Source organism: Arachis ipaensis, chromosome B1 (genome assembly GCF_059453495.1).
Source record: "Arachis ipaensis isolate K30076 ecotype BB chromosome B1, ASM5945349v1, whole genome shotgun sequence".
NCBI lineage: Eukaryota > Viridiplantae > Streptophyta > Magnoliopsida > Fabales > Fabaceae > Arachis > Arachis ipaensis.
The window spans coordinates 139,598,451-139,612,260 of NC_142436.1; the positions used below are offsets into that span (position 1 = coordinate 139,598,451).

Below are 13,810 nucleotides of genomic sequence, written 5' to 3' on the forward strand. Positions count from 1 at the left end.
ACCCTAAGGAGGAAGGGAACATATAAATGAAGAAAGTGGGTTGGATGAGCACGTGGGGTGGTGGACGCCAGAGAGCAAGACGCGTCCGACGAATGAGAGGAGGATGGAGAAGTTAGAGACGGCAAAGGCAGCAACAACACCGGTGACGCCGAGGCAGAGGCTCATGATGAGAATGTAGTTGAAGGGGAGGTGGAGGAGGGTGCCAACGAGGAAGGCTTGCGCGAGAGGGTGGGTGATCTCCTGCGTTCGAAGGTAAATGCAGATTGGGTGGAGGAATGAGTTTGTTACAAGATCCGGAAGGGAGAAGATGAGGTAGGTGCGTGCCATGGTGGCGATCTTAAGGTGCTGGTGGAGGGCGCGGATGGCGAAGATGTTGAGCTAGAGGAGGAAGATTGGTAGGGAGAAGAGGAGGAAGATGATCCTGCGCGTGACATGTCTCACTTAATCAGATATGCCAGTGAGTTAACTAATACGTAGGACGTTGCCGTTAGTCTTGACCGGTTCAAACTGGGTTAGGGACGTATCTGGCGCATAATGAAAAAGGTCAGGCCCAAAATCCTAGTTAAATTTTCTTAGGAACAAATCTGTCGGCTCGTGAATTTTTTGGGGACCTATTTGGAGTATTACTCTTTATTTTATTTTAAAGTAAAGTGATAATTAGGTATCTGAAGATTTTGATTTCGGACTAATTATCCTCTGAAAAAAAAAATCAATTTGGTCCTCTATAATAGCAAACAGTAGATACGTTATATCCTTCTATCAGTTTATTACATAAAAGTAAAACTTAACGGTGGTATTTATATGTGCCATTAACTACTATGACGTGTCTATTTATAAAAGATTGTTTTGTAGATAACAACTTTTGAAGCAAAACGTCACATGTTTTAGTATAATTCATGATAAATAGAGAGTCGTTGATAACGGTTATATAGAAACTCAAAAGATGACGAATGTTTTATTGTCCAAAATTACATCGTTTCCATGCTCATTTGACAGCAACATGATACGCACCAATGTAAATAACGAAATATATAGACAATTTCGTTTCGTTTTGCACTATTCATTGACAGAAGGATATACATATCTATCACCTAATGATTTGTGTAAGGTTATATCTTAAAAGTGCATTTTAAATCTCTATAATCTAGAGAGAGAGAGAGAGAGAGAGAGAGAGAGAGAGAGAGAGAGAGAGAGAGAGAGAGAGAGAGAGAGAGAGAGAGAGAGGGGTGAGAAACACTAGGAGGGGTAGAACTAGGCATTTGAGCAGAGATCCTAGGGTTTGGAATCGAGAAGAGTACTACCATTTGGAAAACGAGTCGTTTTCTATCTTTGTAGAACATCTTCTTGAAGATATATCAAAGAAAGAGCTATATCATTTGTTCAACTGGACTAGACGCATAAATGATATCTACTTATCACAAAATCAAAAAAATGGAAAAACATACATTTTTGCATTCATCCGGTATACAACAAAGGGTGGAGTTATGAAGGCTATTACGGAAATGAATAGAATGAGGTTACGAGGTAAGGTTGTTTCGGTAGGAGAAGCTCGGTATCGACGTATGAATGAAGTGACGTATATTAAGAGACACCATGAGGCACCTGACGTCCAGAATACGGTTAAAGTCCATCCTCAACATGAGGATAGCCAAAGGGTTCTAGGGAGAATTGTGAAAGAGTTGAGGAAAGAGGAAAAAAAAGGAGACCCCCCACGGCAACGGGTGGACGAAGAAGATGGAAGTGCCTGTGGCAAAAGAGAACCTGGTCTGGTTGCAGAGAAGTTTAATAGGTGGTATGACTAAGGCTATTGACTATAAGTCTCTGAAGATCATGACTGGAAAGAATTTACCACAAGTCATGGAAGTACGAGAACTAGGAGCGTACAAAGCACTCCTGACTTTTGATAGTATATTCAGTACTGAAAAAGCCTACATGTTCAAAATGAACAATATCTTGAAGTTTTTCCATAGCGTATGGAGATGGGATGAGGAGGAGCGTAGTGAAACTCGAAGGGTATGGCTAGAGTGTTTTGGTGTTCCTTTGCATACGTGGTCAGTGGAGATGTTCAAGCTGATAGGAAGTCAATGGGGGGAAGTTGTTGGGTGTGACGAAGCCACGAAATCATGCCTCTCTTTTGGTGTGGGACGAGTACAGATTGACACTTGTATTATGGACATTATCAACGAGTAGATTCACATCACAATTGGTACTAGTAGATTCAACGTCCTAGTTAAAGAGGTTGGACACGAGAGTCATGGATTGCAGTGTAAGTTTGAGGACGTTAGTAAACCTGGACCCCCAAAAGCATGCGAGATCTTGGGTACAAGCAGTTTGAGCTCGATAGCGCCAGTGGCAAGCAGAGATCCGGTGGTTGATGGGGTGATGGCAGTGCCAAGGGAGGAAGAAGCTAATAAGAGTAGATTGGTAATTCCTGAAAATATTTTGAATGAATGGAGTTATTGCAATTCAATTGACTTTAAAACTCCACGAGTAACGAAGGATGCTATTACAAAGGAATTGCTGAGTTCAAGAGATATCATAATTTGGTTATTGATGCTGAATCTGAAAAAAAATGGTTAGTTGTGATTATGGTTTTGATGGGCTGAACAAAGGTTGCTGTTGGAGGAAAAACATGACCAAAAAGGGCTTAAGTGTTGGCCCAATAAGCAAACGGTTGGCAAATATGATGAAGGAAGGACAATGGGCTGCTCCTCATCTACCGCAGGCCCATTTCACACTGATGAGGCAACGGAAGCCTTGATCATGCGTCCGGGTTGAGTTGGGATCCATCCGGATGGGTGCCCTCTATCTTCTGGGTTGTGCGCCGCTGCAAATGTCCATTTTGAAGAGGTGAACCTGGATGCTGGTGGCACGACTAGACCACGAGGCAAGGGCGACCTTCGAGCCGGCGAGCAAGAACGTTGTTGGGTTGAGCGCGACGCTATAGGTGTAGCTATAGATGTTGAGGCAGGGAACTGCGTGGCTGTTATGGAATCAATGGGCCACCTCCCAACGCCCTCAGTGAACTCTTCACCGGTGATGTTAGGATTCGGTTCCTCCAGGGTAGATGGGCTCGAAGGAGACACCAAGGAGACGGATTCAGCACCGGAGAAGGATGTTGTAGGCATCCAGGATGGGATCTTTGAAGACAGTGATGAAGTATTAGAAGACGGTGTGACTCTGTTGGGTGCAAGGCTTGATGAAGGCAGTGGCAATAATGGGGCAGGTGTGGATATTGGCACTAGACAACAGGGGCTCAGTGGTGGAAAGGTTCTGGAAAGAGAAGAGCAGATGATCGAAAATCAAAGGGCATGGGAGCTAGCAGTAGAATCCAGAGCAGTGCAGTACAACAAAGATGACGACATAATGGTGATTCTGCAAGAATAGAATGAAGTGCTAGCCCAAAAGAGGAGGTTGGCAAAGCAAAAAGAAAAGGCACGAAGGTGCAGATCGAAAAAGCTCAAAAAGGTGTGTAATAAAGGTTTAATATGATTTTTATCTCTTGGAATGTTAGGGGATTACGGGGGTTGGTAAGTTGAGTATGGTAAAAGAACTAAAAAAGAAATAGAAACTGAACATGTTAGGTTTGATTGAGTCTAAAATGCAAGTTGTGGCTAAGTTTGATGTAGTACGTATTTGGGGGAGCGATGCTGTCGGGTGGGAGTATGTAGGATCGGAAGGAACCTCAAGGGGCTGCTGTTAATGTGGGATGTCATGTTGTTTAGAATGAATAACTGTTACAAAGGGGAGAGATGGTTATGTGCTGAAAGAGTCCTATTGAAAAATGATTTTCATTGTGCTTTCTGCTTGGTATATGGTGCTCATACTAGAGTGGGAAAACTTGCTGTGTGGGAGGAACTGAGCTTTATAGCTGGTTTATGTCAAGTCCCGATATGCTACATGAGTGACTTTAATGAGGTTATACAGGTTGAAGAGAGGAAAAGTCAAGACAGGTTAACAGCGTCTGCAGAAGATTTTAAGAGTTGGATACAAGATATCCAGTTAGTGGATTTATCGTTGAATGATCGTAAATTTACATGGTTTAGAGGCTGCTCTTGTAGTCGCATTGATAGAGTTCTAGTGAGTGTAGAATGGACGGAGGAGTTTTCGGAAATTTGGTTAAAAGGGGAACCGAGAGGCCTGTCAGATCACTATCCAATTATAGTAGAGGATATCATTTTCAGAGGTAGCCCACGTCCATTTCGAAGCTTAGATTCCTGGTTTACACATGAAGGTTTCCTAAGTATGGTCAGGAAAGAATGGAAGAATCTTGGTGAGATACAGTTCACAGGTAAGTTGAAGGCTTTAACGGTGCCTTTGGGAAGAAGGCATAAGGTCAAATTTAGTGACATGGATAAGAAAATTCAGCGCTTTGAGGAGGAGATCAGGAAGATAGACGAGTTGGCAAGAAATAAAGTTTATGATGGTACAGTGGAGGCTAGAAAGAAGGCTCTAGTAAGCTGTTGCAAGCAGTAGATGGTATGTCAGAAAAGAAATACACTAGAAGCAGATGTTGCGCTCCAGGCATGCGAATGATATGGATAGGAACATTAGGTACTTCCATAACTTGGCGTTAGCAAGAAGAAGGAACAATAGACTTGATGCTCTGGTAATTAACGGAAGATTGATAAGAAATCAAGCTCGAATCAAGAATGCTATCAAAGATTTTTATAAAGATCTGTATAACTGGGAGAGATCACCGGTTGTGGGTTTTAAGGACGGACTGGTGAATCGGATTGATGAAGAAGATTTGATAGCTCTGGAGAGAATACCGACAATGGAGGAGATTAGAGAAGTTGTTTGGGATTGTGAATCTTCCAAGGCTCCAGAAAGTGATGGGTATAACATGAACTTCATTAAGAAGTGCTGGGATGAGATTGGCACAGAGTTCATGACAATTGTTCTGGATTTCTTTCAATCGTCAAGATTGCCTTCTGATTCCAATATCACTTGGGTGGCCCTTCCACCTAAGTTTACTGGAGCTAAGGAGATCAAGGACCTTCGACCGATCAGCATGGTAGGTTGCGTTTACAAGGTAATTTCCAAAGTGAAGGTTAGGAGGATGAAATCAGTCATGCCAGGTCTAGTTGGGGAGACTCAGAGCGCATTTGTGAAGGGTTGAAAAATACATGATGAGGCTCTTATTGCTTGTGAAACAGTGCACTGGTTAAAGATGAGAAAGAAGAAAGCGTCAATCATTAAATTAGACTTTCAGAAGGCTTATGACCGAGTGAAATGGAGTTTTGTGGATATTGTGCTACAGAAGATGGGCTTTGGTTAGAGATAGAGGGCATGGGTGAAGGAGTGTGTTGGTACATCGTCTATGTCGATCCTGATAAATGGCTCACCATCTAAACCTTTTAAGATGGAGAGGGGTTTGAGACAAGGTGATCCACTATCTCCATTTTTGTTTGTTCTGGTTGTTGATATTCTGCATAGGATGATAGGGGAGGCAGTCAGGAACAAACGTATTTTGCCACTACTGATTGGAAAGGACAATATAGAGTTATCACACCTACAGTTTGCAGACGACACTGTTTTATTCTGTTCACCAGAGGAGGAGACCATCAGAAACTATGCCAGGTTGCTAAGGTGGTTTGAGATGATGTCAGGGTTAACTATTAACTTTGATAAATCAAGTTTAATCCCAATCAACTGTGAACAGCAATGGACTTACAACATGTGCAACTTATTGGGATGCAAGAAGGCTAGCCTTTCAGTCAGATATCTTGGCATTTCTTTAGGAGCGAACCCAAGACTGGTCAAGACTTGGAAACCGATAATTGAAAAGGTTGAGGAGAAGCTTAGCTTGTGGAAGGCAAAAGTACTCAATAAAGCGGGTAAGCTTGTCCTTATTAAATCTGTGTTAAATAGCTTGCCAGTGTACTACTTGAGCCTGTATAAGATACCGAAGGTAGTAGCAAAAAAGTTGATATCGTTGCAGAGGAGATTCTTGTGGAGCAAGGAGGAAGGTAGAAATGGGTTGGCGCTAGTTAAGTGGGAGGTGGTTCAGGCCCCTAAAAAGGAAGGTGGGTTGGAGATAGGTGACGCCATAATTAGAAACACTGCACTTCTTTTCAAGTGATGGTAGCAGTTTTCAAAAGAGGAGTGTCCATTATGGAAGAAGGTCATGTGCTCTTGCTATGACTTGAACCCCAATGTGATGTTATCGGCTCAGACATTACCTACTAGAGGGGGTCCATGGAAGGATATCTGTCAGCTGCAGGTTAGGGATAGTAATGTGAAAGATAAGATGATTGCGGAGTTGTCTATGGATGTGGGTGACGGAAGGAGGACTCGATTCTGGGAAGATGTTTGGCTACAAAGTGGTTTGTTAAAGATGAGTTTTTCGAGACTTTTCTCTGTTTCAAACCAAAAAGGATCTGTCATAGGGGATTGTGGGTTTTGGGATGAGTTAGAGTGGATCTGGAACTTCCAGTGGAGGCGAGAGTTATACCAATGGGAGATGGAATCAGTGGATCAATTGCATGAGGCTCTAAGGCCTATTAAGCTAGCATATGATAAGCAAGACAAAGTTGTTTGGAAGTTCGACAAAAAAGGTATATTTTCAACTAACTCTTTTGTGTAGGTGATGCAGTCAGAAACTCTCTCGGAGGAAATAACCAGTTATAGCTTCACCAGAACCATTTGGAAAGGTTTGCCTCCGTCACGAGTGGAGTTATTTATTTGGTTTACTTTGATAAGAAGAGTAAATACAAAAGAAAGACTGCATAGGCTGGGCATTATTAGTCATGGTGATAACATATGTGTTTTGTGTAAAAAAGACGTTGAACATATTCAACACTTGTTTCTAGGCTGTGAGTTTACTTGGCAGGTGTGGTGTCAATGGCTATTTGACTTTGGAATATTGTGGTCTATTCCGGATTCACTAAAATAACACTTTGAGAGCTGGACAGGTGTTGCTAACAGGAAGGGAGAGCGCAACAAGTGGCTCATATGCTTTTTTTCGATTATTTGGAACGTTTGGCTAGAGAGGAACGGGCGAATTTTCAACAACAAGAAAGGGGGTGCAGATGAGGTGTTCCAGAAATCTTTAATCAGTTATAGAGTGAAATAGTTTGGATCTCTTTTGTTGTTGATAGCAATGCCGGAGATGACACTAGGGATAGTTTTCTGTTTTTGGCTTTACATGTTTGTTTGTTTTTTTGTCGCTCCACTGTGTTGTGTAGAGCTCCATTGTTCAAAAAAAAAATTATTTACTATCATAGAAGACCTAATTAATACTTTTCTTTTATTCAAAGACTAATTAGTCTTAGATCGAAATTCTCAAAAATCTAATTGTCACTTTCTTCTTTATTTTATTTTAGGCAAATCCATAATTGCCCCTATTTTACATGAAATGATAGGGGTCCTCCTTTCCCGTGCATTATATTATTGGATCATCGTGTACCATTTGTTGGAAGCAAGTTTTATTTGCAGCTACAATCATACAAGTGTCATTGCAGATTTGCAGTGGCAGTAGTAAACGGAAGGGTATGATAGTCCTAGGGAAGTATAGAGGAGAAAAGGAAGATGCATATGGTATCGTCTGGAATGGAAAATGCCCCAACAAAAGGCTTCCAATCTTCCATACAGCGACTACCTTCATTCATCAACCGCTGATTACGGTGACTTTAATTTTGATTATTACAGTACCTATTAATCAAAGAATATGCAAAATTAGTGTACAACAATAACTTTCGCGCCACTTCTCCAGCACAGTCCAGTCCTGTCCTTTTCTTTTCATTTCATTTCATTTTTTTACCTCTTGAACAGACTTGTTTAATTTAATGAAACTTGTTGCTAACGCCTCCACCGCCACGGCCCCGTTGGTCTATTGAGTTGCGCCCTTTCCAATGCGCAACGGAAACCCCAACCAAATTATTTAAGATTTGCAACGCATGCTAAAAGGCCTGATCTGGTTTGAGGCTTTGAGCAGCTAGTGTGTTGACCGTGAAGTACGCAGACACCAGAAACAGCCATCATTCAGGTTCAATAAGTCACAAACTTGTAGACGGTCAAAGATTGCATGACCTCCAGCTCCAACAATTTATAAACTCAAAAATTGATAGTAAAGGAGTCAAGGCAGGCTGCTGCCCACATCTTTCTAAAACCACCAATGCCCATAGCCCCATACCCTAGTTCTAGTTGTGGCTCATTTTAGCAACTTATTTGTCAGTTAATTTACAAAATGGAAATTAAATTACAGAATGGAATCATTGAAATTTGAGTGAAGAGCTCGTCTCAAGTCGATGGACACTTAAAAAACTATAGCAAGAGACATTTCAGTAAGCAAAATGCCACAACACAATCTGCCACTTGACACTATCTTAAGCTCAAGGGCGATCCTTAGGTTCCAGAGCAGCAATTTCCTTCATAACTTGTGCTTTGTCAGCTTCAAACTGTTCGTCCTCTGCACAAAATTCCAATAAATGTGATCATGGGAACATGATTCAGTAAAAACAAGTGCTGTAAATTCCCTACAATACCTTTATCGAGTTTTAAGTCACCCAATAACCTCAGAAGCTTGCTTCTGTTTGTAACAAGTATGCCCACGATGTCAGCTGGTTTCTTTTGATTTGCAACAAATAGCTGTTACAACAATGGCACATCAATACAAAGAAGAAAAACTTGGCAAGAATATGGTTACAAATGAACATTTAAAAACGTGTGCCTTTGTATAATTATAGTACCTTGAAAACATGAAATGCTTCTGTTTGTATGCTCTTGCTTGACTCCTACAGAAAGATATATAGCAATGACCTATTAAATGCCTGTATCAAAATATATCTAAATTCAAAACTTTCTGTTCAGCGTTCAACTGACTAGAAAATAGTAATACTAGGCAAGGATGAATCGCCACAATAATTTGAAGGCCTAAGATATTTTGGCAAAACAGATACATCTTCCCATTCAAAAACAGCAATTGAATAATCCTACGTCAGCACATTATATGTAATTATATATTGAGGCTTGCATAATATCTTTTTTCTTTTGTTTTTACTGGAGAATGGAAAGGACACAGGCAAGGTAGTAGGAAAGCAGGACGAAGGTCACAGTATAAAGATTTACAGAAAGGATCATACTCTTAAAAGATTCATTAAAATCCTCAGGTTGTCTCTTGAGCTGACATATCGTGTCATTACAACTGAATTTGATCGATCAAGTAGCATATCTCCTAACAACTGTGAAAGAGAAAGAAACGCACTCAACAAACATATATATGCATCAATGCAACAAGGAAAAACACAAGATATACAGAAATACAGGGAATTGCAATCATTGGATAGGAAAAACAGTGATTGCACCAGAACTTTTTATCATACCTTCACAGCTTGACGCCTTGTAATATAGTTGGAAGATTCCAACAGCTTGGAGTTATATTCAGCGAAAAACTGAAAACAGATAATACAATGGTTAGTAAAAGAACATATTCAGGAAGACAGATATAAAATAAAGCGCATCAAGATATAATAGGCAACAACAGCCACAATAAAGCATATAGAAACAAGAAGAAAGTGTCAAGAAAACACACACAGACACACACCGAAAATTTCTTCTTAATATGAGAGTGGCAGGGGAACCTACCCAATCGTAGTTCTTGTTAAGGAACTCAGCTACAGTAGATTTATGTCTTGTCAAGAGTTCCTGCAGCAAAATGACATAAAATATTATTTATATTTGTTTAAAGAAGCTCATGGGAGCGAATAATAAAATTTACCTTAAAAGTTGCTGCTGCATCTGCAGCTACGTCAAAATTTGGCAGTTGAATGTAGTCAAAGAACTTCTTCATATTTGGCGAATCCAAAACATATCTGAGATAAAACAAAGAAGAATTGTAGCAGCAGTACAAATGAAAGGATCTGTGCTTAACTATCTACATAGATAATTTTTTATAAGTAATAATACAAAATTAAAAACTAGACAAATCTACTTATATTCTTCAGCTATTTATGAGCTTCCAACACAATACCCTTCTTATTTGGGATTAAACATAAAACTCTGAGATGCAATTTTATGTAAAAAAATCCAGGAACTAAAAGCACCCAGGTACTTTAAGCCATCAGACTACTCAAACATAGATTACAACCCCTAACCAAAATGATTGAGTTTCCAGTTGTCACATTTAATTACCTTAAGCTTGAAAGTTACACACACACACACACACACACACACACACACACACACACACACACAAATGAACCCATGGTGGGATGCAAAGAAAAAATAAATAAATAAAATTAACTTCTTTTTCCTTACCTTGCAACAACCTGGTGTCTTATGCACTCCCTTAACATTGCACCATAGTGTAAGGCCATGTCTGTGTTTTCATAGCTAAAAAGAAATTACTATTAGTGAATAGCACATTAATTTCACAAGAAGCACGTTAAGAAACAGAACAAGTCACACACATATAATGGTTACAACACATGGCCAACTTTCACTTAGAACACATACAATATGGTAAGTATGTGATTGTTTCGCCAAGTCTATTTTACCAAAACTAAATTCAATTGTTAAAATGGCAGTACAGCACACTGTATCCAACAATGCACAGTTGGTGGAGGGCCAAAATTATGCTTTCCTCTTTGAATGGACAGAGCAGCTATTACTGTGACTATAGCTTGTGACCACCCAGTTACCAGCGGTAACCTTACCATTTATCACAGTTAACTGTTGTTATCGTTGAGACTTAAGACTTATAAACCCATATTTCAGTTTATTTGGCCAATCTGGGCATGGGGAATCCACGCATAGACTAGAAAGAAATCTACAACAAACATTACCAAACCAAAGTATTCATCCAACAGTGTCATACCCAGATATCAAACTATCCATAAGATCCAAGTTTTTCTCCAAGTAATCAGACGCAATCAACTTAGACTGAACCTGTTGCCTCTGTAAATTTGCAACCACCTGAGTAGCATCTTTTCTAGCCTGCAAAAGCCCACAGTATGAAGATAAATCAACATTGTTACGTTAAATAACCCCAGCATAGCATCCTGGTAATTGTTTGTGTCCGGATTTAACCTATCATGCAAGCATTAAAAATGGCGAACATATGAATAATGGACGGTGCTAACAATCTAAAGAATTAGTTTACCAAACTGCAAATATCAGGACTCCAGAGCCCTATCATGAAATTGCGACTTTACCTCCAAGTTTAATTTGGGGAGACACTTGATAAGTACTCGCAGTGTGTCTTCATTGAAGAATTCCTGAGTCAACTGCGCACAAGCTTCTGCCACAGGTTCAGATTCACTGTCTCCATAAAGAATCGATTTCAGCTCCCTGATATTTTTAAATAACTCCGACATCTGCCGATAGAAGCATCACACATTAGAAGCCATTAAATCATATGATCGGTGACACGAGCAGGCATATTCAGCTAAAACGATCAAATATGTTACGCATAAACTGAACCTTAGTAGTATCAGAATTGAACTTCGATATAACAGAAGCAGTAGCAAAGTACCGAAGTAAAAGAACGAAAGCACATTGGCGAGATCACTAACCTTGTCATCGCGCTTTGGATCACGTACATCGGGAGCGCGTTCGAGGGAGCGAAGAAGATCCCTAGTGTGGCGAACGATATCGGCGGGAGTGCGAGGCTTGTTCTTGAAGAGGCTCTTCATCTTCGGTGAATCCGGAGGTAGTGGCGGCGGCGGCGGCGGCGGCTCCGACCGAACCACCACCTCCGGCGAAGAGCCCCTTCGGGCCCCTTTGGGTTTTGAGACGCAGAGTCCTATTTTTGTATTTTTCCTTTTCCCCTGTTTCTAAATGAGTAAGTCGATTAGGGTTTGCGATTCCCAAATTGGATTCTCCTCTGCTATGACGCTAACATGCTTTCCACATTATGGACCTCACTCTGTTAATTGTGTTTTGTGCTTCTCTCCAGTTTGCTCCCAACTACTCTACAGAATCGAGATGATCAAAGATACTTCGTTTTAATTTACACTTTTGCCCTCACACGTGTCTAGTTTCTTTCCCTTTTCTTCTCTTTTTTCGTTCCTTGGCCTACCCAAGTAGTCAAATAACCCCACCACCAAATCTCAATTAAAAGCCGAAAGGATATTCTTCCTGACTAACTTTATTTTGTTTATTTAAAGTTTTAAACTTCGTTTCTTTTATAGAATTCATTGGAAAGGGTAAGTGACTACTTATTATAAGTTTATAAGTTATAACTACCTGCTAAAGGCCAAGGTTAGTTGATCTTTAATGGTCGAATTATTTCTTAAAAAATAAATATTTTAAATTTATTAATTAAATCAATTTTTTAAATATTATAAATTAATTATTTTTATTTTTTATTATTTAATTAATAATATAAAATATTAACTCATAATATATGTTATATCTAATATGTCTAATTGAACATTAAATAAATATATTTATACAAATTTATCAATTCAATTTATTTTTTAAATATATAAATTATAATCCTAATATAACTTAATAAAACTAAATTAATAAATTTTTATAAATATATTTATTTAATATTTAATTAAATATTAAATATTTTAAATATCATGTATGATATAAGTTAATATTTTATATTATTAATTATTGACAAAAATTATTAATTAAATGATTAAAACATGAAAATAATTAATTTATAATTTTAAAAAATTAATTTGATTAATAAAATTTTTTAAAATAAATTTAAATAACGAATTATTTTTTAAAAACCAATTTAACTATTAATCTCTGATCTTATAGATTAATTTGTATAAAACGGAAAACTTCAAGCAAGGTATAAAATTAGAAATTTATATTACGATCTTTTCTCCTGGCTGTATTTAAATAATATTATTTATAACAATTGAGTTTTCTTTAATCATGATAAGCTAATGATTATCTATTAATATTATCACAATTATTGTAAAACGTTTTTCAATAACTTTTTTACGTGCAAAATTTTTTGACAATGTTAAAACTTCTAAATAATCTTAAAAAATAGAAAAAATAAGTAAATAAATTATGTTAATATGTAAAAATAATAACTAAAATAATAGATATATAGTATTATATCATATATTTTATTTAAATTTATTAAATTATTTTACAATTTTTTATTATTGTTTTCACATGAAAATATAACCATCAGTCAATATTTATTTGTTGCAAAATGCTAATGCGGAAGAAGCTAAATTTCCCACAAAAGCTTTTAAATTAAAAAAAAAAAAAAAGAAACGAAGTTTTATTCTCCCTGAACTAACAAGAATTATTTATTTTGTAGTAACAGGCTAACAGCATAAGAACAAAAAGTTCTTATTAACTTAACCGCCGGGGGCCGGCGGGCGTCATCCACTAAAACAGAAAATTTAATTAGGGATTCTTTTTTTGACTTCACAAATCACAAGTGATAAAAGATGTACTTTAAAAGTGGGCGTTTATTTTGAGAAATTTTATTTTATTTATGAATATTATTTATAAAAATATTTTATTTTTAATGTTTGTTTAACATTTTAGAATCTAATTCCTATATATAATTTATTACCTAAAATATGAAATTTTATTTTCATTTAATAAAGTAAATATTTGATATTATATCATGCCAATAGAGAATAAAAACTAGGTGAATTTTATTTGATTCTCTTTAAAATAATATATAATTTATTTTTTATAATGTATTAATTTTTAATTAGATGTTATCTTAATCTAATAATTAACTATATTTATAAGTTATAACTTGAGTTACTTTAATTTAATTAGACTTTAATATCTTAATCATAATAAAATTATTTTATAATTAAATTATTATTTAAAATAGATGACTATATAATTTCTTAAAATATTAATAATGATT

At 37.5% G+C, this 13,810-nt stretch overlaps 1 protein-coding gene and 1 pseudogene across 1 annotated transcript; one reads left to right on the forward strand and one right to left on the reverse strand.

Annotated features, from left to right (window-relative positions):
• Positions 1-1,431: 1,431 nt before the first annotated feature.
• LOC148578597 (uncharacterized) lies at positions 1,432-2,606 on the forward strand (annotated as a pseudogene).
• Positions 2,607-8,008: 5,402 nt separating this feature from the next.
• Positions 8,009-12,032, reverse strand: LOC107636673 (putative MO25-like protein At5g47540). Its single transcript, XM_016340168.3, has 11 exons — positions 11,517-12,032; positions 11,157-11,318; positions 10,820-10,938; positions 10,261-10,335; positions 9,722-9,815; positions 9,589-9,648; positions 9,327-9,395; positions 9,087-9,185; positions 8,694-8,738; positions 8,490-8,592; positions 8,009-8,413 (listed from the first exon to the last, which is right to left on the reverse strand). The coding sequence occupies exons 1-11, from the start codon at positions 11,634-11,636 to the stop codon at positions 8,337-8,339; spliced, it is 1,023 nt and encodes a 340-aa protein (XP_016195654.1). The 5' UTR covers positions 11,637-12,032; the 3' UTR covers positions 8,009-8,336.
• Positions 12,033-13,810: the final 1,778 nt, after the last annotated feature.

Bases quoted from the DNA above. Each gene is read 5' to 3' on its own strand.
- LOC107636673 (XM_016340168.3), bottom strand. From the start codon at position 11,636: ATGAAGAGCCTCTTCAAGAACAAGCCTCGCACTCCCGCCGATATCGTT. The intron at 10,336-10,819 runs GTATGACACTGT...ATTTCTTTTTAG, and splicing joins ATGGATAGTTTGATATCTGG to CTATGAAAACACAGACATGG. The intron at 9,186-9,326 runs GTATGATAAAAA...TCTCTTTCACAG, and splicing joins CAAGGCGTCAAGCTGTGAAG to TTGTTAGGAGATATGCTACT.